Source organism: Heloderma suspectum, chromosome 11, assembly GCF_057233095.1.
Source record: "Heloderma suspectum isolate Gila_16-S chromosome 11, 16-S_ref, whole genome shotgun sequence".
Lineage (NCBI taxonomy): Eukaryota > Metazoa > Chordata > Lepidosauria > Squamata > Helodermatidae > Heloderma > Heloderma suspectum.
In genome coordinates, this window is record NC_139468.1 from 17,006,488 (window position 1) to 17,031,450 (window position 24,963).

The 24,963-nt window shown below is 46.0% G+C and overlaps 1 protein-coding gene across 2 annotated transcripts in view; it reads left to right on the forward strand.

The window, feature by feature from the left end:
* TRIP4 (thyroid hormone receptor interactor 4) overlaps nt 1-24,963 on the forward strand; it is a 69,241-nt gene that overhangs the window by 1,040 nt on the left and 43,238 nt on the right. For both annotated transcript variants that reach the window (XM_084817000.1, XM_084817002.1), the window contains exons 2-9: nt 1,764-1,930; nt 2,372-2,499; nt 9,080-9,304; nt 13,185-13,263; nt 16,294-16,423; nt 17,747-17,962; nt 20,720-20,843; nt 23,921-24,108. In XM_084817000.1, coding sequence (XP_084673126.1) covers nt 1,764-1,930; nt 2,372-2,499; nt 9,080-9,304; nt 13,185-13,263; nt 16,294-16,423; nt 17,747-17,962; nt 20,720-20,843; nt 23,921-24,108 — 1,257 coding nt within the window. The remainder of the gene's footprint in view (nt 1-1,763; nt 1,931-2,371; nt 2,500-9,079; nt 9,305-13,184; nt 13,264-16,293; nt 16,424-17,746; nt 17,963-20,719; nt 20,844-23,920; nt 24,109-24,963) is intronic.

Here is a 24,963-nt window from a genome sequence, read left to right on the forward strand (position 1 = left end):
GTTGAACAGAACTGGCATTTTGAGTTGCCAAGTGTTTTATGGCTCTTCTGCCTTCATCCTTAACAGCAGCTTTATCTGTAAGCAGCTGATAATACTGATGTCTGTGCTGTGAAGAGCTCCATCTGCTGATTTCTGCAAATCAAGCTTATGTTAAAGATACAGGAGGAGAGAGTAGATCTGGGGTTTGTTTGCCAAAGTCATTTGAATTTAACTCCATGACTGACATTAGAAAGGCCTCAACACGAGCAATCTGAGCAGAAATCACCAAGGTTTAGTCTCAGAATCTCTTGGTAATGCAAAGATTCACTCCAAACTGGGGGATTGGGCATTAAAATGGCAGATGTGATTTAATGTAAGCAAATATAAAATGATGCACATTAGAGCAAAAAATCCTAACTTCATATATACACTGATGAGGTCTGAGCTGCCAGTGACTGACCAGGAAAGGGATCTTGATGTTATGGTAGATAGCTCAATGAAAATGTTGCCTCAGTGTGGGACTCATGTGCAAAAGTCAAATTCTATGTTTGGAATTGTTCTGATAGGAATAGAAAATAAAACAGCCAATATCATAATGCCTTTATATAAATCTGTGTTGCAGCCACACTTGGAGTACTGTGTGCATTTCTGGACTAGGGGTATGGTAGAGGTATATGATGTGTGTGTGGTGTGAAGAAAGCAGATAGGGAGATGTGTTTTTTCCTGTCTTATAGTATTAGAACTTGGAGTGCTGTAGTGAAGCAGAATGGTGGGAGTTTCAGGACAGACTAAAATAAGTATGCGTTTGTACAGCACATAGTTAAACTATGGAATCTGTCCCCACAAAATGTAGTGATGGCCACCAATTTGGATGGCTTTAAAAGGGGATAACATACATTCAAGGCTAACAATGGCTACTAATTATTATGGCTATATATTATCTCCAATTTCAGAGGCAGTATGTTTCTCAATACCAGTTGTTGGAGCACATGAACAGGAGGGTGCTATTGCACACATGTCTTGCTTGTGGGTTTCCCATTGGCATCTGATTAGCCACTGTGGGAACACAGTGATGGACTAGATAGGTCTTTGGTCTGATTCAGAACAGTTCTGACGTTCTTAAGAGCTTAAGGAGTCAGTATTTCTGTTTCTTTGGTTAATTCATGTGTTTGCAGCCTTCATACACTGGTAATTCAGCATTTTGTTCATATTTACACACGGATTCTGTCAGTGGGAGGTATTTCAGACTTATGCTATGAAAATAACAGATAAGTAAAATGGGCACTAGCTTTGGCCCAAGTCATGAATTAAAAAATAATAGAAGAAAGGGCACACTGATCTTCTGTGAGTGTGGAGCCTGGATAGTGTTTTCTGCTGCATTCGGTCATTACTTTAATCCAGCTTTCATAGACTCATAGAATAGTAGGGTTGGAAGGGGCCTATAAGCCCATCAAGTCCAACCCCCTTCCCCAACCCAGTGCCCTCCACATGCGTTGGATTACAATACTGATCATTTCCAGCCAGTAGAGAGAATGGTCATGTGCCTGGGGATGATGGGAGTTATAATCCAACTGATCTGGAAGGTACCAGTTTGGGGAAGGCTGCTCTAATCTTGTTGTCTCATATAGGCTGCTCTAATCCTTGTTGCCTTCACACAGCCCATAGCAATTTCATTGCACAAATAGTGCATGGAAAAATTAAGCACCAACAGATGGAATGTAGCTTTTATTTTGTCTTTTGAGTGAGGTGGTCCTGCAATTCTTTTCTTTCCTGTCCCGTTTTAGGTATATCTTGTCTATTGAGGATGAAGAGGAATTTCGGGAGTATGTCGCTGACCTAATCCAGGGGACGGATGGCAAGAAGAAGCACTTTATTGAGGAGCTAGTAGCCAGGTGGCGAAAATCCTGTCAGCCAACGCCTGACATTTTGCCGCTGTATCGGAAAAAAGATGGTAAGTCAGTGCAGAAAATGAAACAGTAAGCAGAAGACTACCTGTTTCATAGTTAAATAGAAACCAGCACTTTAATTATTAGACTATCCCTGATTCCAATAAAATTGTGTAGGTACATGCAATGATGTGACATAGTTTCATGTTGACGTGGATCACAGCCAGTGATGTGATAGAGGTGGCGGGGCAAGGGATCAACATGATGGTGTCATGTCATGCTTTGTGTTTACTTAGACCAGGGGTGGGCCTGCAGATGCTTTGGCCTACAGCTCCCATCAGCCCTAGTCAGCATAGTCTGTGGTGAGGGATCATGGAAGTTGTAGGCCAAAACATCTGGGGGGACACAAGTTACCCACCCCTGACTTGGACATTACAAAGAAGGGAGGGACTAGATCTGGAGTCACAACACTATTGATTTTTTCTGTTCTGTTTATGATATTTTAGAGCCTCCTCGGTCAGGAGACCAAGCCAAAAGGGGAAGACGTAAAGGGAGAAACAAACTGGAAGCACCAGTTTATGTGGAAACTGAACAGCCTGTAGAGGAAGTAAAAACACCACTTGACTTAGCCAAGGTAGGTGCATTCATTGTCCACCGCTGGAGCACATTCACTTTGTGGGTGCCTTTATAGGAAGATAGAATCATAACTTTCAAAATAAAAAAAGGTTGTTGATGGTACATTTTTACTTTATGCTCTTAAAGGGGCCATTGCTTGTCAGTCATGGGGACCAATGAGGACACAGCTATTCTGGGGGTCACAGATTTTCACCTTTTCACTTGTTGAGATATTGTTCTCCTGTTTCTGATTATTCACTCTGGCCTCTTTCTCAGATGGGTTTTAAGAAATCGAGTAGGAAAAGATAAAAAGGGAAGCAGCCTGAACCCAAATCTGTGTTCTAGGATATGCTCACTTTTGGTTTCAAGTTACACACACTTTTGATAACAGTTAAAATAAACACGCAAAGACAGGATGTGCTGCTGCTTCTCTTTAGGAACTAAAGCAACCAAGGATTAATAAACATGTCTTATCTCAGTCAAGCTGTTTTCTTGGCTTTTGTCTCAAGGTCTTCTTGAGTGTTCTGTTTACATACTTTCCTCCCAGAAATATTTTCCTTTTATGATAACCTGACACTTTTCCCAAGCTTAGCTTACTACTACTTATTATATTTCTATATTTCCCATAAATCTAAATATTCTGCATCCAGCAGCAACGTTGTAATGTGTTTAAAGCATAAAACAATAGAGCTTTAGGGTCATGAAATGATTTCCCCTAACCTGAATTAAATATATAAAGAGAAACTAATCTGTGGCATAAGGATCAAAATGAAGGTCCCATCACCCCAGTTACCTCTGGGAAGTCTGTGGGCAGAATCCCTTCCAGATCCAGCACAGGTCTCCCTTGTCCATGGGGAAAGTGATGAAAGCACCACAGTGATGCAACATTACATCCTGGAAGGCATCTAGAGCCCCTGCCAGCTGTGGATTGCATCACATTGTGGGCCCCTCCCACATCAGAAGTTCCTAGTTGCCAGGTAGTGTAGGCTGGAAGGACTGGAATGTTGCCCTTTGGTGTTTCTTGGCCGTCAAGCTGGGGCACTAGCAGGGTGCAATGGCAGCTTTGTCCAGGCAGAATGTCTGCAGGCACCCACTGTATCTCAGAGTGAGGTCTATAAGCCAAGGTAAAGGAGAAATTCCAGGTGCCTATAGAAGAAGGTTTATTATAGTTCTTTTTTTATATTGGCCCAATGTGATTTCCTTCTTCAGGGGCTTATCTTGTAGTCAGTGTACTAAGACAGACAAACCTCATCCGTTTGAATACAATATAAAAAAAAAAAACTATAATCAACCTTTTTCTGTAGGCACTTGGGATTTCTCCTTTTTCTTTTCTGCATTGTTTTTTCCTGCATATGTGCCTCCCCTCCTCTTTTTATCCTACAAGCCAAGGTGCCATTTCCCTCTTTATCTGGCCACAATGTGCCTGTTGCTCTTGAATATATGCTTCCAGCATTGGCACATGCCGTTCCATCTACATTGGGAGGGGACTGTGAGGAAGATGTACACGGAAGGTCTCTGTTCTTCACTGTGGCATACCTGGCCTGGGGCTGGAACAGGGCTATCCTCAGGGATGGCCTCATTGGATGGGAGGCTGCTGGGGCAACAGTTGTCTCCCACAGCCTCTTGTCCTGGCCCATTTCCATGGGAAAGCCCCCCCCCCCGCCCCCTTCTGTGTCCCAGGCTGTGCTGTGTGATTCAGTCCCAAGCTAACTTGCCAGGCATTGGGCTATCCTCCACCTGCCTCCCTGATGTGATCCAGTATGCTATGGAGCAGCTGCTCTTCTTCCAGCAAAAGGTGTGGGTGGTTGGCCTCATTGGAAGGATTCGCAGCAGCAGCTGCAGTCTCTGTTTCTCACAGGTGATCTTGAGGTGCAAGGCGTAGGCACTGCCATGGACCAAGTATGTCAGCTGTCCTGGGAGCAGTGGTGATGTGCTCTCAGGGCTTTGCTGGTGCCCCCACCCCAGCAAGGATATGCCCCCTTCAGCTTCCCCGTAGGACCCGCTGTGTCCTGCCTCATTTAACCCAGTGCTCCTGGCTAAAGAGTTGCTGGTTGGGTGTGGGGAGGAGGAGGAGAAGGACAAGGAGGAGGGGGATAAGCAGGACACTGTTCCTGAAGCCAAGGATGGCATTTCTGGGCAGCCACAGCCCCTGCCAGAAGAGGAGGGGGATGTGCCCTCCCCCTCGTCCCCATGCATGTGGTTTGCCATCTGCATGACCACTGCCCAGAACAGTGTCTGAAATCTGGGGTCGTGTGGAGCAAGCCTGGATTGAGGGCGCTTGCTTATGGCAGGAAGCTCCTGCTGGCTCCCATCGGGTTCTCTCAGCTGTCCAGGATAGGCTGGACACATGGATGGAACAGGTGGCTGGTTTCTGCACTGCCCTGAAGGCCTTGCACATGTCTGTGGATGGTGGGTTTGAGACCAGCCCTGCCTTCAGCAGTCAGCTTCTCAGGATGATGGAGACGGCGTGCAAAGACTTGGGTTGCCTCCGTGCTGAGGTAGCCCAGGTTGTGCCGCTGCTGCGTGAGTAGGTGCAGTTGGCCAGGTTACCAGCCAGTGTCAATCCAGCCCTGCCTTTACCTGATGATGCTCTGAGGTGGGGCCAGGGTCGTAGGGGCCTCTTACCTGGCACAGGGTGTTGGACACAGGGCAAGTGAGGCAGAGGTGGTGGCCTGTAGCTTCGCATGGCCTTTGGTGCACGTGTGCTATCTCCTGTTGCCAACTGCACATCCTTCTGCAGCTTTTTGATCTGGGCAGCCACAACGCACAAGCCCTGCTCTGTTGCCCCTTGCACATGCACCCCTCCTCCTTGCCATGGGCTTTGTCTTCCCTGCTTCCACCCACTCTCTCTCTCTTGCTGGCTTGCTCACTGGCCCAGCGTTTGCCCACCCCTGCTTTTCCCCTTCTCCTGGACAGGCAAGTCTCATGCTCTTTGTCAGTTCCCCTTTCCCCCCCCGCCCCATTTTCCTGGCCTTTCCATGCTCCGGTCAGGGGTTTGTGTAAACCGCCCAGAGAGCTTTGGTTATTGGGGAATATAGAAATGGAATGAATGAAAATGAAATGAAGTAGCATGTTTCCTCCTTGTGGGTATTTGGGCTGGGAGGAAGAGGAATGCATGTGGGTTTGGATCCATGTCTCCCTCCAACTGTATGGGCTCTTCTCACATGTGGGGTCCCCACTTTTCAATAAATGATGTCTGATGGGGACTGCAAAACCCTTCTCTCCTCCTTTGATTCTGCGAGAGTGGGTGTGGCTGCATGTGTGGCTTCACGGAGACCATTGCAGAGCACTCATGTATATGGAAATTGCATTTTTGTACATGCTTCTTTCAGTGGGTGTTGGCAGTGGGGCATAATTAGGGGGGTCCAATGGGGGATTTCAACTGGCAAAGGCCTGGGTATGTGTGTGGCTGCATTACCTAGTACACCACAGAAGCTCCTGGCTACTCGGCTCCACCTCTGCCCATTTCTTTGGTTGGTCTGTGCTGTAACTCTGGGAGTGAGGAGTGAGTGGCTGGATCATTGCAACGTGATTGGCTGCCTCTGCCTCCCTGTGTCATGGAGGTGTCCATGCAGGTTCCCTCCCTGATTGGTGGGCTGTGGTGGGGATTTGAACTGATGTGGTGTGGACATGCCTTTCCCTTTTGTGCTGGGTTTTTACATTTTAAGTGTCAAGGGCTCCTTGGAGGCCTCTCTCAGTCTAATCCAGTAGCCAAGTCCAGACACAGACAAAGGGATTATTTTCAAAGCTTTATTCCTCTTTTACAACTTAACAACTCTACTGTTAGCAACTAGATATGAGCAGCAGAGTACCTATGCCCTAAGTTGGAACAGTTGGTCCCTGTTTGAAGGAGAATCACTGGCAGACCCTGAACTTATGGGCTAGGGAGAGTCCCTCCCCTTTTCCCTTGGATCCTCTGGGCGCAACCGTTGTTTGCGTGCCAACTGGGCACTATGCCTCCTTTCCGTGCCCTGCATTTGGCACCGCTCCCTGTGTTGGCGTCGTGCATCCAGCAAGTCTGCTTCCCACGCTCTCTCACTCCCGGGACTGCTATCTATGCTAGGAATGCCGGTGGGAGGAATCTCTGTCAGCTGTTGGCCCTGGGAAGGATGAGCGTGCTCCTCTCCCAGGAGCAGCTCCTCCTCCTCAGAATCAGAACTACTCTGGGATTCTATGGGCTCAGTGTCCACCCTGACATTAAGCTTCCCACACAGAGCAGGCGTAGGATGAGGTGGGAATTCTGTTGGCGTACCGGTGCCATATTCCCACCCTACCATGGCAGAAAGTTATGCATAGGCTTGCTCTGTAATGCTGTTAACAAGGATTGCTATTTATTTTACACACCGTGTGTAGCATAGTTTACCAGGGATATCACTTTGGACCTTAATCTCAGCAAATCTCTTGATAGTTGGATAGTTATCACCTGATCCTTTACCAGGAGAGTCCAGGAAGCTTCATAGTGAATAACTCCATTGAAATGGATGAAGCGGCTACTGTTCCAAAACAGTGGTAACTCTCAGATGATGGTTTATGCTCAGCTTTGTATCAACAGGCTTTTCTACAAAATCAAAAAGAACTTCTCATTTTTTAAAAAAGTGCTGCCAGTTCTTGCATCAGACACAATGAACAATTGTTACTAAACATTTTTTAACATTGAATAAGACTGTATCTGCTCAAGTCTCCCACCATTCAGATCCTGCATGTTAATGCTAACTTTTTTCCTGTTAGTCAATTTACACCCTGTTTTCCAATTTGTTCAAGGAAGCGTACTATAAAAATTCAAGTACAAAATACATTTTTTTAAAAGTGCATCAATGCACTTATAAAAGGCCATGTTAGTCTATTGCAACAAAAACGACAAAGGATCTTGTGGCACTTTAAAAACTAATATTTACTCTGGCATAAATGTTTGTGGACTGTAGTGCAGGGAAGCTTATGCCAAAATAAATGCATTAGTCATTAAGATGCCACCAGGCTCTTTGTTGTTTTTCTTATAAAAGGCCTTACAGATCCACTTGATAAAATCAAACCCAGATACCAAATAGGGGCTCCTGCCACAGTACAGTCTTCCATTATTCTATTTCTATCCAACTGCCACCTACTCTTACTAAGAAATCCTCTTCATTCTCATAGGAGGCATCCCAGTTAACTAAACTCACTGCACACTCCTACCACAGGTCATCTCCACTCAGCAGGACATTCCCCCCAACACATCCAACCTTCTTTCTCTCTCACAGGAAGTCTCCAACTGGTCACCAGCCTTCTGACAAAATCCACAGAGAGTCTTGTGGCACCTTAAAAGACTAACAGTTTTATTATGACCATGAGCTTTCATGGACTAGAGTCCATTTCATCAGAAGCAAGCTTTTGACTTCTTTGAATGAATGAATGAATGAATGAATGAATGAATGAATAACTTTTATGCTGCTTTTCTGAGTAAAGCCCCCTCAAGGCAGCTTACAAAAGATTATTAGCTTCATATATGAAGTAGGGATATTATGCTTCCAAATGATAGAGAGTACAATCCAGTTGCAGTGATTCCAGTCCAGGGCCCAAATGATCTTCCTTTTACTCACCCACCTGTGATCCATTTTTCCATCCCTATCCACCAGAGTGGTTCCCAGCCCTTAGGCCTTCCTCCTTGGATGATCCAGTGCCTCCGTCTATGAACCTTTGCTTCAGTGGTGGAAAGCTTTTGGAAGTTGAACAGCACTCTCTTTCAAGTGGGGCTTAAACTGTTTTGGTCAGCCTTCCCCAGCCTAGTGTCTTCCTGATATGTTAGACTGCAACTCCCGTCATCCATAGCCAGCATGTCTGGGAATGATGAGAGTTGTAGTCAACTCATCTGGAAAGCACCAGGCTGGTCTTGAGTTTCTATTCTCCAAAGCCATGCACATTTGTGGGACAGGCAGTCTTTCAGCAGATTATGGGAGCTGGAACTAAGCACAAGGGAAGGGCTGGTTGCTTCGTCTCTCTCAGATGGCCTCGGCAATGGCTATTGGCAGCAGGAAGGTGGGGGATCTCTGCTGGAGCTGTATCAAACCTGACTCACTGCATATGTAATGAGCATTGCTTTCCTTTCCTCTGCCACCAACCAACACGCACGCACACGCAATCTTTCCGGGCTGCATGGACACAAAATGCTGTTCCACACAGCACTTTGATCGTAGGTGCTTCTTCCTTTTCCTCCCCCCAAAATGGTCTGAGGTCTTTTCAAGGCCTCATGAAAACCAAAGCTCCAAGACTTAGAGGCTAATTGCTTGTTTGATTATGGCCTGGGACATTTGGTTGATGATGAGCTTACTTCAGCAGATATATTGGCTGAGACACAATGGAGGACAAAGTACACTGATAAGGTGAAAATACAGACAACATGAATGCAATGAAATTGCCTTGATAGGTGGAGCATAATGCATCATCTTCTTATCTGAGGCCTCAGAATGCATGAGCACCAAACAATTCCTGCAGTGAGACAATGGTTTGCTTGGTGTGTGTTTTTCTTTGTGAAGCAGCCTTCCATAATCTTTACGTCAACAAGAAAGAAGTGTAAAAGTGAATAATGAATTCCAGTGTATTTCTCTTCTCTTCCCCTAAATTAGGCCCAGGAGGTAAACAGCGGCAGCAGCTCCTCCTCCAAGAAGAAGGCAAAATACGTCAACTTGTACACGAAGGAAGGTCAGGACAAACTGGCAGTCATGCTGCCAGGCCGCCACCCTTGTGAGTGCTTGGCCCAGAAACACAAGCTCGTCAATAACTGCCTGACGTGCGGGCGTATCGTCTGCGAGCAAGAGGGCTCTGGGCCTTGTCTTTTCTGTGGGACTCTGGTAAGTTACACTCTCATATATGGTTTTTTCTCCCCTGTCTGCCTTGCTTAGCTGTAACTGGTCATGCATGGGGTTGGATTTGCCCAGTGTTTTCTTGCTTCTCCTGGAAAAGAGGCAAGATTTTATTCTATTAAGTATTTGCACTTCTGGACTGCCCAGTAACTGAAGTTCTCTGGGTGGTATCCAGGTAAGCTAAATTAGAAACATGATATATAAAATCACAATAAAACACCACAAAGTAAAATCGGCAGCAAAGGGGGGAAAGCAGTGCAGCACATAATAAAACCAAAGCAAAAATTCAGAGCACTAAAACAAATTTTAAGCTCCCCCTTGTGGAGTTCAGCTGCTCAGAACTAAGTTTATCCACAAATGGAGAGCTTCTTGTGTTAACAGGGATACCAGGGCTCGGTCTTGCTTTTGAAATGTTGCTCTAAACATACCCTCTCTCGCCGAGATGTATTTATTATGGTCCCAACAGGAGACTGAGGCTGTGGCACCACAAGAGGAAAGTCCCTCCTCTTACTGACATAGTCCTGTCTCTCTACTTTCCCTCCTCTCTTCCTAGAAGTGAACACACCAGTGAGGGAAGCTCCCTCCTCTTCCTTCCTTGTGTCACTGGGTCGGTTCAGTTGTCCCAGTCTTCCAAAACACATAAAGTACCAGGGTTTTGGAAGGTCAGGAAGGTGCTTCAGGCTCAGGCCTTCTTTGCATATTCAGATTCTCATTCTCCCTTCTTTGTTTAATCAAACCATAGTTTGCCACCAAATCTGAACTGGGCTAATGATGGCTTGCACAAATCATAAGTCTCTCTTCAAGCCAGAGACTGAAGCTGGGATTTGGAGTGCTATTCAATTCCCAAACACAAAGCAGACTTACTCAATGGGAGGAGGGAAGCTGTAAGCCTATGGCCTGTTCCCAATCCTCCAAGCCATGAATGAACCTGTTGTCTTTTTCTCCATTTTTTTTCCGGAAGCACAAAGGGGCAAGAGTGAGAGGAAGGGACTGGTAGCTTGGGGCTGGGGGAAGGCAATATCCGACAGCACTCAGATAGCAATTCCCTCTAAAATAAGGGAACTGGTAAAAAGGCGAATTCCATGTAAGGCTTAATTAGGAAAGGAACTGAAAATAAAACTGCCAAGATCATACTCCCCTTATACAAATCTATGGTGTGATCAAATTGAGAATACGGTGTACAGTTCTGGTCACCACACCTAAAATAGAATCATATAATAGAATTATAGAATAGTAGGGTTGGAAGGGTGTCCAACCCCCTGCTCAATGCAGGAATCCAAGTCAAAGCGTCCTTGACAGATGGCTGTCCAGCCTCGTCTTGAACGCCTCCAGTGTGGGAGAACCCACCACCTCCCTAGGTAATTGGTTCCATTGTCGTAAGTTTTTCCTGATGTTCAGCAGGAATCTGGCTTCCTGTAACTTGAGCCCATTATTCCGTGTCCTGCAGTCTGGGATAATCAAGAAGAGATCCTGGCCTTCTTCTCTGTGACAACCTTTCAAGTACTTGAAGAGTGCTATCCTATCTCCCCTCAGTCTTCTCTTCTCAAGGCTGAACATGCCCAGTTCTTTCAGTCTCTCTTCATAGGGCTTTGTTGTATCGTGGAGTTGGAAAAAGGGCAGAAAAGGGCAGCTAAAATGATCAAGGGGCTGGAGCAGCTCCCTTATGAGGAAAGGTTTCAACATCTGGGATTGTTTAGCTTGGAGAAAAGGCAAGTAAGGGACGACATGATAGAGGTGCACAGAATTATACATGATGTGGAGAAAGTGGATAGGGAGACATTTTTCACTTTCTCTCATAATACTAGAACTTAGGGTCATCCTGTGAAGCTGGTTGGTGGGAGATTCAGGACAGATAGAAGGAAGTACTTGTTCACACAGCACATAGTTAAGCTATCACTTCCACAAGATGTAGTGATGGTCACCAATTTGGATGGCTTTAAAAGGGGATTGGACAAATTCATGGAGGATACAGCTATGAATGGCTACTAGTCCTGATGGCTATATGCTCCCTCCAGTATCAGAGACAGTAGGCCTGTGTACACCAGTTGCTGGGGAACATGGGTGGGAGGGTGCTCTTGCACTCATGTCCTCCTTGTGGGTTTCCTTTGGGCAGCTGGTTGGCCGCTGTGTGAACAAAATGCTGGCCTAGATTGACTCTTGGTCTGATCTAGCATGGCGCTTCTTGTGTTCTTACTCGTCAGGAAGTTGGTTTGAGCCCATGGGAGCCAGAAATTAGCCTACACTTGCTATAGAACTACCTTGAGGCAAATGCTTGAATTGCCATCCTGTGTGTAGTGCACTGTGATCTAGATCAGGGCTGGGCAACCTGTGACTCCCCCAGATGTTGTTGGACTACAGCTCCCATCACCTCTGGCCATTTCTCATGCTGGCTGGGACTGATGGGAGTTGGAGTCCAGCACCTGGAGGAGCCAAGATGGACTCTAGATCCTGCTGTGCAATAAAATGCCTGCCTACCTACCCATCTCTTCCTTTCTCCCCAGCTTTGTTGTGGAGAATGCTCCGAAAACATACCATTCTCTCTGTTACATGTAGGTATCTATAAGCAAACTTCTGTTTTTCCTGCATGTTCAACATGCAGTGGAAACCGCAACAAAATGGTGGACTTTAAAGAAGAGGATGACCATGTTCTATTACTGTGATGAAAAAGGCAGAGTAGAGATTTGTTTGATAATGTCATCACATTTGTTGGTTTTTTAATACATGTGAACTCTCTTTTATAAGATTGACCACTGTATTGACTACAACTGTGCAAAAACAGAGATTAAAACAGAGGAGACAAGAATGGAATTTGGGTGGAGAGTGATGCTTTAAGAAGGTTACTGATACCTTAAAGACCCATTTAATGTTGAGAAACATGCAGGAAGGAATGTATTTCACAAAACACAGCCCTTTGCCTGAGGCCAAAACTCAAGAGTGCTCATTCTGTGACACTAACAGCATGTTCTCATGAAAAATACAGACCTTTCTTTCTGGCACTGCTGTTAATGCACACTGCTAAAGCATAAGATGCAAAAGGGAATTATCCCTAAACACAAAACAATGAAGGGGGAAAGCCACTGAAGAAGACCCTGAGGTTGAAGCGTGCTTGGCTAACATACTTTCTATGCTGTTTTTACTTAAACCCATTTTGTGATCTCATTATGACCCGCAAAACTGCATATTGAAAATATGCTCAGGAGAATAATTTGTTTTAACATTTTACCTCTCAGATGGAGAGTGTGATGATAATTTGCAGTTTTTAATCTGCTTGCTTGATTTATACATATTTTTATTGTTCAATCTGAATACATCTTAAATACATTGGGGAGAATGGTCTAAAAACATACCATTTTCTCTCTGTTATAAGCACGGATTGAACTTCCATTGCTTCACTGGAGTCTGATGAAAAAGAAATAAAGAATTGCGTATCATTGGCATACTGATGCTACTGCACACTAATCCTCTAAATGGCCTCACTCTGCAGTTTCATGTAGACGTTAAACAGCATGGGGAGAGGAAGGAACCCTGCAGGACCCCAGAGCTTTAGTACCAAGGGATCGAGCAGAATTACCCCAGCATCACCTTCCAGAAACACTTGTCTTACCATGAGTGGAACCACCACAATGTCATCCTGCCCACTCATACCATCCTGACAACCTCTTGAGAAGGATACCATGGTCAGTGGCATCGAAAACCACTGAGAGGTTGAGAAGAATTAACAGGTTCATGCTCCCTTTCTCCCTCCCTCCCACTCTCAGCACAGGTCATATCATGGGGTGACCAAAGCAGTTTCTGCGGCAAAACCAGGCCTAAAGCCTGATTGAAATGGATCCAGAAAATCCATTTACAGTTCCTTGTTCTCTTTTAGGTGTGCACAAAAGAAGAGCAAGATGTCCTGCAACGAGATTCCAACAAGAGCCAAAAGCTTTTGAAGAAGCTCCTGGCAGGTTAGTAGATAATTGGAGGAGATTTGTACACCAGATCTTGTTGTAGGGTCAGCGTTAGGGTTATAGCATTCAAAGGAAATTATCCCTTCTGATAAATGTGGGTTACCCTGTTTTTAAAAGGGTCATGAAAAGTACCCTGTTTGCAGGGTATTTAACTCTCCCTCATGCTAGAAAGTTCTGGCTGAGTTGGGGATAGCATTTGCAATGCTCCTGGGTGGCTCTTGTCACTTCCCTACTTTTCTGTGACAGACTTGTTCAAGCTACAAAGGTGCCTTGCCTTGCCAGGGTGCATTTATCTCCTCTGCTGCTTTCTGTAATACTCCTGCTAGCCTAAAATGTGCTTTCAGGATCCCTGCAACATATTTCTTGGGTTCCAATCCTCTGATGTGGGAAAAAGGAATCATGTGAAATAGGCAGACTTTATTCTTCTGGCTTCTGTAATAGTTGGTGTTTTCCTGTGGGATTTCCAAGGCCATTGGAATGCTAGAATTCCCTGTGAAGATGAGGACATGTGTGTTTGTGAGACAGACAGACAGACAGACAGAAGACCGTCGCTGTGTAGCATTTCTTGGAAAATTAGATAAAGTGAGCAAAAAGAAGTATAAGCAGCACACTGTGGTAGACCGCAATCAACCAGTGGATCATTGGCCAGTTTTCTGAGTTAGCACCTAGTACCTGCTGGTCACTCGGGCTCTTGCAAAGAACTACAAGTCCCATAATCACTGACCATTGGCCATGCTGGCTGGGGCTGGTGGGGGTTGTAGTCCAAACATCTGGAGGGCGCCATGTTGGGGACGGGTGGACTAAGTGAACCTTGCCCTGACCCAGCAGTGTACTACTTAAGCAAGAGTGCACGCTTGGGGATCCGTTAGCACAGGTCGGTTATGTCTTAACTCAGGTCCGCAATCTTTCTGGGTTCATGGCACATCTTGAGAGCGTCCTGTGTGCTCTCACAAAATAGCTGCCAGAGGGGCGAAGGTGGCTTGCCCATTCATAAAATGGCTGCCGTGGTGGGCATGGCCACTCACAAAACATTCATTTCCCAGAAGTCAAAGTCGTAAGGGTAAGAAAAGTAACTTGCCCAAGAACCCAAGTACAAGGCAGAGGTGGGGGCTGAGCTCCAAAACACCAAACCACTTCAATGCTCCAACACCCATTTCGCAAAAAGCAAATTGTGGAGGCTCAGGGACAGATAACTAAGCCAAGAAATTGAGTACAAGGCACAGGTGGAGGCCTGAGTGCCAAATCACATATTTGCCACTTCAAAGCACAACAAAATACCAATTTCACGGACGTCAAAACAGTGATGCCCAGAAATACGCATGCATGCTCACTCCCCATACATGCTTACACACAAACCAGCAACACACACACACACACACAAATTGCTAAAATACACTCCCCCCGCCCCCATATGCACTACACCAAAACAAGCTGGCTAACACACACACACACACACACACACACACACACACAAAACACCACCCTCTAGTCTCCCAGGATGGTTCTGGTCATCCCTCAAGTCACCGAGGGCGCTCCCTACCACCACCCAGCTTTTTTCTGGGTGTCTGGACATGCTTCAGAAAAAAGCTCTGGCGTGCAGCCTTGATTGCTGAAAGATCCTGAGTATGATGGATCCTTGTTTGTAAGTTTTACAGCGCAATCTGTCAAGGGCTCCTTGGAGGCCTCTCTCAGTCTAATCCAGTTGCCAAGTCCAGACACAGACAAAGGGATTATTTTCAAAGCTTTATTCTTCTTTTACAACTTAACAACTCTACCGTTTGCAACTAGATCTGAGCAGCACAGTACCTATGCCCTAAGTTGGAACAGTTGGTCCCCGTTTGAAAGGGAATTACTGGCAGACCCCTGAACTTAAGGACTAGGGAGAGTCCCTCCCCTTTTCCCTTGGATCCTCTGGGCGCAGCCGTTGTTTGCGCGCCAACCGGGCACTACGCCTCCTTTCTGCGCCCTCCATTTGGCGCCGCTCTCTACGTCGGTGTCCACCAAGTCTACTTCCCACGCTCGGTCACTCCCTGGACTGCTATCTAATCTAGGAATGCTGATGGGAGGAATCTCCGTCAGCTGTTGGCCCTGGGAAAGAGGAGTGTGCTCCTCTCCCAGGAGCGACTGCTCTTCCTCAGAGTCAGAACTACTCTGGGATTCTATGGGCTCAGTGTCCACCCTGACACAATCCTAGGCATTTCTACTCAGAAGTAAGTCCCACAGAGTTCAGTGGGGTTTACTCCTGGTAAATGGGTATAGGATTGCAGCCTGAAATATTTTGTTAATCAACAGCAGTTCGGGGGAGGGGGCGGGGGGAGATAAGTAAACTGCAAGAATGAAGTTGGCTCACCCTGTGGTGGATGATGCCAGCTGTAGCTTTAGAACTCTTCTTGCAAATTTAGGGCAGTAATTTAAAAAGAGAAGCAAGTCACTTCCTTGTTACTGATTAGCCATTACAGAACTCCAAGGGAAAAAATGAATTAAAATATAAAATCAGACAATAAATAATGTTAAATACGTTAAACATCTATAACATAATCAATTGTATTCAGCTTTGTAAAATTCGTGTGTGATTTGGCTAGTACCAATAAAACGTGACAACTGTACTCGCTATCTTGGAGCAATTATTTAAAAAGCAAAAAAATCTTCTGGAAGATGGACCAACCAGTTATTTTTTGGCAAACTATTAGTATGGCTGGGACAGTGGGCAATCAAATAGATTATGAAGAAGAGATCTTCTCTGTGTAGGGCCAGGGACAAAACTGTCAGAAATGAACGTAAGGATTTGGATCAGAAGAGGGACCAGATTATCACAGTTAACTTCGGTGTCCCATCTGTCCGCACAGTGCTGGCACCTGTACTTTGCTTCTGCAACAGTGAAGTGGGTTTGAGTTTAATTGCACCAGTGGCTGTGTGATGGTTCCTAAAAGGCCATCTGTGCTTGTTGGATCCATGCTGTCCAGTGGGGTGTGGGCCTGTGAACTGGCGCATGGAATGCAAGTTATAATAAGGTTTTCTGGATCTCAGGCACTGAGAACCCCAGTAAGGTGGATATAAGTGGCAAGGACCTACTGCCCCGTCAAGAGGCTCGACTGAAGGCAGGGCTGGAGGTGGCTGTGAAACACAAAGACAAACTGCTGGAGTATGACAAAACAAGGTATGTGACAGAGCGGGTCAGAAATACATCTAGTTTCAAAGGATGGTTGAGGTTAAGGATCTATCTATCCTTCCATGTGGGCAGACTATATCACAAACTCAGGGTTGGGCAATGCACAGGCTGCAGGCGGCCCTCCACTGCCCCCTACCCTGCCCCCACCACACCCCCAGATTTCCTTATTTAAATGTACAAACAAAATGGCACTCCATAGTAGCTACAGAGCGCCAAGAGCACTAAATTTCATTTGTTTGCAAGCTAAATGTAGCCGTTTTGGTGCTACCAAATGGAATGGAGCATTTCAGCAATTTATTTTTCATTATTATTGCTGTTTTTATTTGGAGTGGCCCACAGGGGAGTCTGGGGCAAAAATGGCCCCCAGACCTCCCACAGTTGCCTACCTCTGCACAAGCTAAACGCTCTCTGCTAAACCATTGGGACTAATTTTCCACATTAAGATTTGCAATTTCCATCCCCAGCCACTGAATCTTGCGCTTTAGCTTTCTGTTTAAAGCCTTCGCCAAATCATGTGTGTTTCAGTTTTCACTCAGCACGTTGCTTTGGATGGGCAACCTGGGGCACTTTTGCTTTACTGTGAAGATAACCAGGGGGCCAGTTGCGGGCAACTCAAATCTGTGCTAGTTAGACTTGCCTTCCAGCAGGATAACTCCAGCAAGGGAGTTCATTTTGTTAGAAGTTTTTGCCTAGCCAGTTCTGTCCTCACATACGTATGAGGCTGTGGTCCATTGGTTTATTTTTATGCTCTAGGCAATTGTAGATACTAGAAAGGAAGCCATCATCCTGAGTGTAACCTGCTTACAGAGCCAAATACTAATTATATGTCAAAGTCACTGCATCTGCCAATAATGTTATTGTGGAGGATGGGAGTGGTGGCTATCAGCACCCAAGGAAGGACTTGTAATGGTTGATGCTGCAGAGCATCCCTGTGCAAGACACAGTATGCTGGAAAAGGCCAGTCTGCTGAGTTCCCTATGGAGAGCTCCCGTAAAAAGCCTGGGGTCCTCTTGAGTCAAATCTGCATTTGGAGCTTCTTTATCACACTTGCAGTAGGCACCACAGCCTGTTAGGGGAGGGACCAGAGGTCAGTGGTAGAGCACTTGCTTTGCAGGCAGAAGGTCCCAGGTTCAGTCCCTGGCATCTCCAGGTAAAAAGGGTCAGGCGGCAAGTGATGGGAAAGGCCTGTCCCTGAGACCCCGGAGAGCCCCTGCCTTATATAGACCAACGATCCGATCTGGTACAAGGCAGCTTCTTATGTACTATGTTCCCTGGGACTCTTTGGTGTCCATCTTCTGTTTTGCTTGCCAGTGTGCGCCGAACCCAAGTGATTGATGACGAGTCAGACTACTTTGCCACCGACTCCAACCAATGGCTCTCAAAGCAGGAGAGGGAAGCTCTGGAGAAGAGAGAGAAGGAGCTGCGTGAGCTGCGGCATGCTTCGCGGCTCTCCAGGAAGATCACCATCGACTTTGCTGGGCGGCAGGTCTTGGAGGAGCAGGACAGCATGGCGGAATATCACAGCAAGTGAGTATCCTGGCACAGTAGGGCAGGGCGGTGGGGTCAGGATGCTGGCAAGGAGGAAGGCATGATGAGCAAACCGCTGCTGGAGCAGCTGTTCCTTTTTGGGCAGAGGTGGATGTATTGTTTGGGGCAGGGATTTTCTCTCTGCCTCCCCTCCCCCTTCCTGCTTCTAAGCATCCAATTTACTCTATTTATGGCCATATCACTTTCTGTCCTGTGACATCATAGTCAACTGCACAGACAGCACAAGCAAGAACAGAATGTATTTGGAACAGGATCTGATGTGGCTCCCAGGATGGTGCTTCCTTGCATTGGCTCCCAGTGATAACTGTAATCGCCTGGTGTGAAGCAGAGCGCTGTTTGAATCATGCTGCTGTAGGGATTTAGCCCAGTGCCTTAGTCGTATGCATCCTCATCCTGAAGGCACTGCATGGAAATATGTTCATTTTTAACAGTATAGGCATCTATGTAAAATACTGGAGATTGGGGTTAGTCTGCTAGGAACACTGTCCCAGAAAAGCACCCTCTGCCTGACTGCGTGGTCCCTATGCCTGATTGCTCTTTTGAGCTAAAGAAAAAATAATTGCTTTTTTGAATTAGGCCAAGGCGTAAGCTTAAGTCAAGCTTCCCATCTCTAGCAATAGCCAGTCAGGGACCCCTGGAAAGCTTACATGCACTGCATGATGGTGGCAGTGCTCAGTGCTGGAAGCCTGGGGTAGTCAGGATCCATTTGGCCAAGAAGCTTGTTAGGTGACCTTTGGCCCTACTTCATATTGTTGTTGTGAAGATTGATTGTGGGGTGGGGAAGACCCACACTTTGAGCTCCTTGGATGAAAAGCAAAATATACATGGGAACGAATGAATGAAGTAGCCAGGTTCTTGGCTCTCACATGTTTATCTCTGATGTTCACCCAAGATAACAGTGAGCCAGTGTGGTGTAGTGGCTAGAGTGTTGGACTGGGAGCCGGGAGATCAGGGTTCTAGTCCCCACTCGGCCATGGAAGCTCACTGGGTGACTTTGGGCCAGTCACAGACTCTCAGCCCAACCCACCTCACAGGGTTGTTGTTGTGAGGATAAAATGGAGGAGGAGGACTATGTACGCCGCCTTGGGTTCCTTAAGGAGGAAAAAAGGCGGGATATAAATGTAATAAATAAATAAAACAGTAGTTATTTTCTGCTCACACTGGAATGGCCAGGTGTTTGTATATACAAGCAATGGGGAACCTCTGGTTTGTGGCCCACTAGACCTCCCATCATCATCATATCCCACCTTTTTCCCAATACTGGGACTCAAGGCAGCTTTACAACATTAAAATTTGTACAATTAAAACCTATCAATAGAAGTATACAAAATTAAAAATATAATTAAATCATCAATAGTATTAAAATTGTATAAAATATCAAAACGTTAAAAGACAACAAGAAATATAGTATCCATCCATCATATTCTCAGAGGTCCAGACTAGCTATCCCCAAAGGCCTGCTGGAACAAAAAAGTTTTTACATGCCTGTGAAAGCCTATCAAGGAGGGTGCCACTCTTGCCTCCCTGAGAAGGGAGTTCCAGAGCCTTGGGGCAGCCACCAAGAAGGCCCTCTCCTGTGTTCCCACCAGACGTGCCTGTGATAGTGGCGGGACAGCAAGAAGGGCCTTCCCTGAAGATCTCAGGGCACCAATAGGCTCATAGGGGAGAATATGGTCTTTCAGATAACCTGGACCCGAGCTGTATAGGGCTATAGCCTGCCGAGTCTCAGCCAAGACCTCTCCCTGGAGCCCTGCCTCTTGGGAAGGGCAAGAGCAGCAGGGAAGTAGGAACTTGCTGCATTTTTGTGTTGTGTAGGGGCTCTCTTCTTCACCCACCCAGCACAGAAATGTTGGGAACTGGATATGGAGGAAGTGTGTGTTTGGGGGGGCTCCAGACAATCATGTGGGGGGGGGCATGCCAGCAGTGAATGGGGCCACAGTTCAAAGTGGACAGGGCCACCCTGATGCCAAAAAAGGTTCCCCACCCTGGCGTATAGCTTGGTTTTAAAGGGCATTGTCTCAGAAGGCATATTATCTTCAGGGTTGCAGTACATTGACCGTGGTATCAGAGTGGCCACTTCCCGTAGGGAATGCTGTTTTGCTGTATTCACATGCAGAATGTATCCTTCCCTTAGCCTCATGCGCTTCACTGGAGAGGCACTTCTGCGTGTCCCAGCACTGGCTGAGGTATGGTTGGTGGGAACAAAAGGAAAGGGCCTTCTCTGTGGTAGCACCCAGATTGTGCAACTCGCTCTCCCAATAAAATAATCTTGCCCCTTTGTTGATAGTCTCCCATTGCCAGTTAAAGATGTTTCTATTCAGGCAAGCCTTTGACTTCTCCGTTTTCTGTTGTGATGCACCCTGCGGCTGTTTTACTTTACTGAATCTTTCTGATCTTCATGTATTTATTTTGTATGGTTTCTGGGTACTGTAAGCTGCCTTGAGCACTCTACGTTGGAGTTCAAAAGGCAGGCTAAAAATCCTAATAATAAATCAATAATAATATTAACTGGGTTGTTCTTGAGGATGCTCTTCTTAAATAATGCATTGTGGAGTTACTGTATCTGTAGTGATGACATCTTTGAGTTTTCAAGAATGTAGGCATGAGTTTTTTAGGCAGTAAAGTTTTGTGTAGCACAGTAGCTGAGGGGAGCCTGGGAAGGCATTTTCAGCAGAAGGTGTGGGTGTGGAGATCGTTTGTAGGGAATCGCCTAAAGCTGGCTGGTTGTCTTTGCAGATTGGATGAAACAGTTGAAGCTATCAACAGTGGCACCTTGACCAAGCCAAAACAGAGCCCTGAAGGGAAACCTGAAGAACCCGGAGTTCTCGTGAATCCAAACCTTCTCCAGCCAGCCCCTGTGGTCAGAACTCTTTTTTCTTCCTCTTGACAAAACCTGGGGATGGGGAATGTGTGGCCCTCTAGCTTCTGTTGAACTAAACTCCCATCATTCTTCACCATTGGCTATGCTGGCGAGGTCTGATGGGAGTTGCAGTCCAACAACATCTGGAGGGCCACAGGTGGCCCACCGCTGCTCTAGATATAGTGTTACATTTCCATCTTCAACTGATTAGAGATGGGAAAAGTCAGCTATGTTTCCTAGCCCATGAATTGGACATACTCCCCAGCCCCAGGAATGCGTCTGATGCCCCATTCCTGCCAGGTCTCAGTCATTCTCTTTTTAATTCTTGCTTTTACTTGCCTTGCATGTTAGCAAAGGCATCCTTGCAAATAATTAGTGGTCACTTTCCTTTTGGGGGTTATCCTAAGTCTGGGCCTGACTGGCAATCGGTGGGGAAGGGCCAGAGCTCAGTGGTAGAGCACACCCTTTGCATGCAGAAGGTTCCAGGCTCACTCTCTGTTATCTGCGGTTAAAACTCAAAGAATCAAGCAGCAGGTGATGCGAAAGGCCTCTGCCTGAGACACCAGAGAGCTGCTGCCAGAGTAGCAATATTGGGCCAGATCAGGAGGGAGTAACTTTTTTTTTTTTTTGTAGAACGCTGCACTCCTCTGAGAAATGTGTTGGGGGCTGCATGCCAGTGGTGGGTAGGGCCACAGCCCAAAATGAGTGGATTGCCCCTTTTCTCCTTTCTCCCACCCCCTTTCTCTCTGTTTCTGCCACTCTCTTTTCTCTCTTTCCCTCTTCCTCCCTGTGCAACGTGCTGCCACAAAAGGGACAGATCAGTCTTGCCAGAGGTCTGGACTGATTGTGTGTAGAGGGCTTTTGAAATTAGGCTGAGGGCCACATGACATTAGGTTAAAGGCTGCGTGTGGCCCACCCATGAGCTAGATGGACAAATACTCTGACCTGATATAGGGCAGCTTTCTGTTTTTGAATTTTCAGTAAATCAAATCACGTGTGCGCTCTTGCTAGTGCAGCCCTGTTTTAAAAAACTACTCAGAGCTTCCTCTCTCTGCTACCTAACTTTTAAGAACCACTATGGTAACTACATCAAGACTACTCCAGTGGCATTGCGGAATTGTCTGGTCACTTGCAGGAAGTTTTTACTCACCATTGGCAACTGGGAAAGTGACTAATCACAACTTGTGAAGGATACATTCCAGCACTGTTATACTACCACCACCACCACCTCCTTCTCTTTCTCCTTCATTGCCTGTTAGCTCAGACCAGACCAAGCTTGACCATTGTATCGACTTCTACGCTTTTTCTTAATTTAATACTAAGAAGAAGATTTTAACTGTGAGAGTGGTTGGACAATAGAACAAACTCTCTGGGAAGACTACGGAACCGTCATCCCTTGGATTTTGAAATAAAAGGATGGATAAGAGGCAGGCTTGGGTTTAACTGTTCTACATTACTGCAGGGATTTGGTTAGATAATTCATACTGTACCTTCTGATTGATTCTATGTGCTAGGAATGGCCAAAACATACAACCACCACCCCTACCTCTCTGCTTCCCCCACCAGAGTCCTTCATCTCTGTCCTGTCTCCCCTTCTCAACAGCCCCCATCCCGCTCTTGCTTCTCTATCCTTCTTATGCTAGTAGCCCCTCTGATTTCTTCCTTCCTTCCTTCCTTCCTTCCCCCCCCCCCTCTCTCACACACACACACACACACACACACACACACACACCTACCTTAAGATCCTGCTCCCTCACTATTTTTAGTCCTTCCTTCCTTTTCTCTTACTTTCCAGATCTCCTTGTTCACATCCTGGGCCCTGCCAATGGGAAAAGACAAGATGTGACATTAATATTTATTTCTATGCTGCTTTTTGGCTAAAGGCCCCCAAAATGATATACAACCATAAAAATATATATACTAAACATGAACATAATTAAAATCAAACTCAGTCAAATGACAGCAGTGACAGTTGTAAATTAAAGCAGGCAGCATGAACAATACAATGAAAGGGAAAGTAGGGTTTTTTTGCAGTACTAATTGATGCTAGGGAAAGTGGAAGGCAAAAGGAAGAGGGGCCAACCAAGGGCAAGATGGATGGATGGATGATATTCTGGTGGTGACGGACTCGACCTTGGGGGAGCTGGGGGTGGCAACTGCCAACAGGAAGCTCTGAGGTGGGCTGGTCCATGAAGTCACGAAGAGTCGGAAGCGACTGAGCGAATAAACAACAATTATACATGCAAATTGACCTTTTCTATTTGATTTCTGTTTACTCAATGAACTGTCTGGGCGTCTCATGTGACTCTGTGGCAGGAGTGGCAACCTTTTTATCTTCCAGGGCTACATTCCCTCAGAGGCACTCTCTCAGAGGCAGCATGCTGGCATTTGATTGTGCCAGAGCCACAACCCCGCCTCCTCTCTGTTTCTCGCTCAAGATGACCACCAGCACTCCTCTGTTTTTCATTCTCTAAAAGAGAGAGAATGTGTGTGTGTGTGGGGGGTGATCTTAACTTTCCCCCCTTCATTTACCACCTGCATAACATTAGGCCAAAATGCCTCAGGTTGCCCACCACTTTTTTATGGGCAACCCCTTTCAAGAGAAGCAAGGATAAATGATGAAATTAATACAATGGCTTCAAACATGATGAGGTAATTAGCCTTTCAGGAGCAGATTCTCTGGATACCTGTCTCTCAGATTGTTGGATCCTAATATATTATTATTTTTTCCCGTGTAGCTCAGCCTCTTGCATTGGTGCATTGTTTTCTGCTACTCCCAAGGGGGATAGCCTAGAGTGGACTGTCTCAGATCAGAGACAAATGTAATTGGCCTCCCACTGGCAACTAGTCTGCTTTTTGTATGACCTATGTAGTTGCCTTTATACCATTCCAAATTAGCTTTTCCTCTGTTTGCACGATGGAGTGAGTGTGATGAGCAGTGATGACCCCACCAGCTAAAGAGTACCTGAGACACTGTCACACCTACAGTTCTAGTTTAAACAGAGAAGTGTTAACCTTCTGTGATGTGCTTTTCTTTTCTTTGTTTTGTTTTTTTCAAACAAAAACCTATATTGAAGTGGGTGGACCAGACTGGTTTGCTCCCACACAGGAAAACTGGCCCACCTGCAGAGACTGGAAGCGAGACAGACTTGGAAAGAAGCCGTCTACGGATTCAGGACCGAGAAATACAGGAGATCTCAGACAGTGGCTGGTGCCTAAGCATGCATCAGCCGTGGGCCTCCTTGCTGGTCAAAGGGATCAAAAGGTAAGCAGAGGCCTGTAATTGGGAACACCGTGAGACTGGGTGTGCAGGGGCAGCCCAAAATGTTTTGCTCTGTGATGCAGAGTAGCAAATCTGTTGCCTGGCGTCCCCATGAAGGCCCATAATACCCAAAGCCAGTAAAGTTATTTTGGCATCTGACACAGAAAATCCTACAAGTGGCTCTCCCCATCCTCGTTAGTAAAAATACAACAACAATAAAGGCACAATCCTATGCATGTTTAAACAGAAAAAAGTCCTACAAAAAGGAGGTCCGCCATGCTCCGTCCTTGCAGGCTTTTAAGGAGGCCTTGAAAACATATTATTTTACCGTGGCCCTCTCTTGATATGACTGCTATTGTTGTTGTTACTGCTGTTAACATCGCTGCTAGTTTTATTGTTGGCTTTTATTGTTGTTTTTATGTTTTTATCACTTTTAATATTTTAACTGTTTTTCTGTATTTTATTGCTGTAAGCCATCTCAGGGGGTGGGTGGGCTTCTGCCCTGAAAGGCGGCCAATAAATTTTTTGAATGAATGAATACATACATACATACAACTCCCAGCACACCCCAGCCAGCCATACTGGCTGGGCTGTGCTGGGAGTTGTAGGTCTTTTTTCTGTCTAAACATGCCTAGGATTGTGCCCTAAATAATTAACCATTTGCTGCCCTTTCATCGTACCCAGAATCCCTTCCTAACAGTGGGGCCAGCCCTGTTGGTGTGGCCTGTTTTGAGGCAATCCTGAGCTTGCATTGAAGGAATCCTCACCCTCCTTTGGGCTGATCTGCATGGTACTAAAATTATTTTGTGTGTACCGAAGTTCCATTGGTATTCTGAAGCTGAATTCTACTGATTCTCC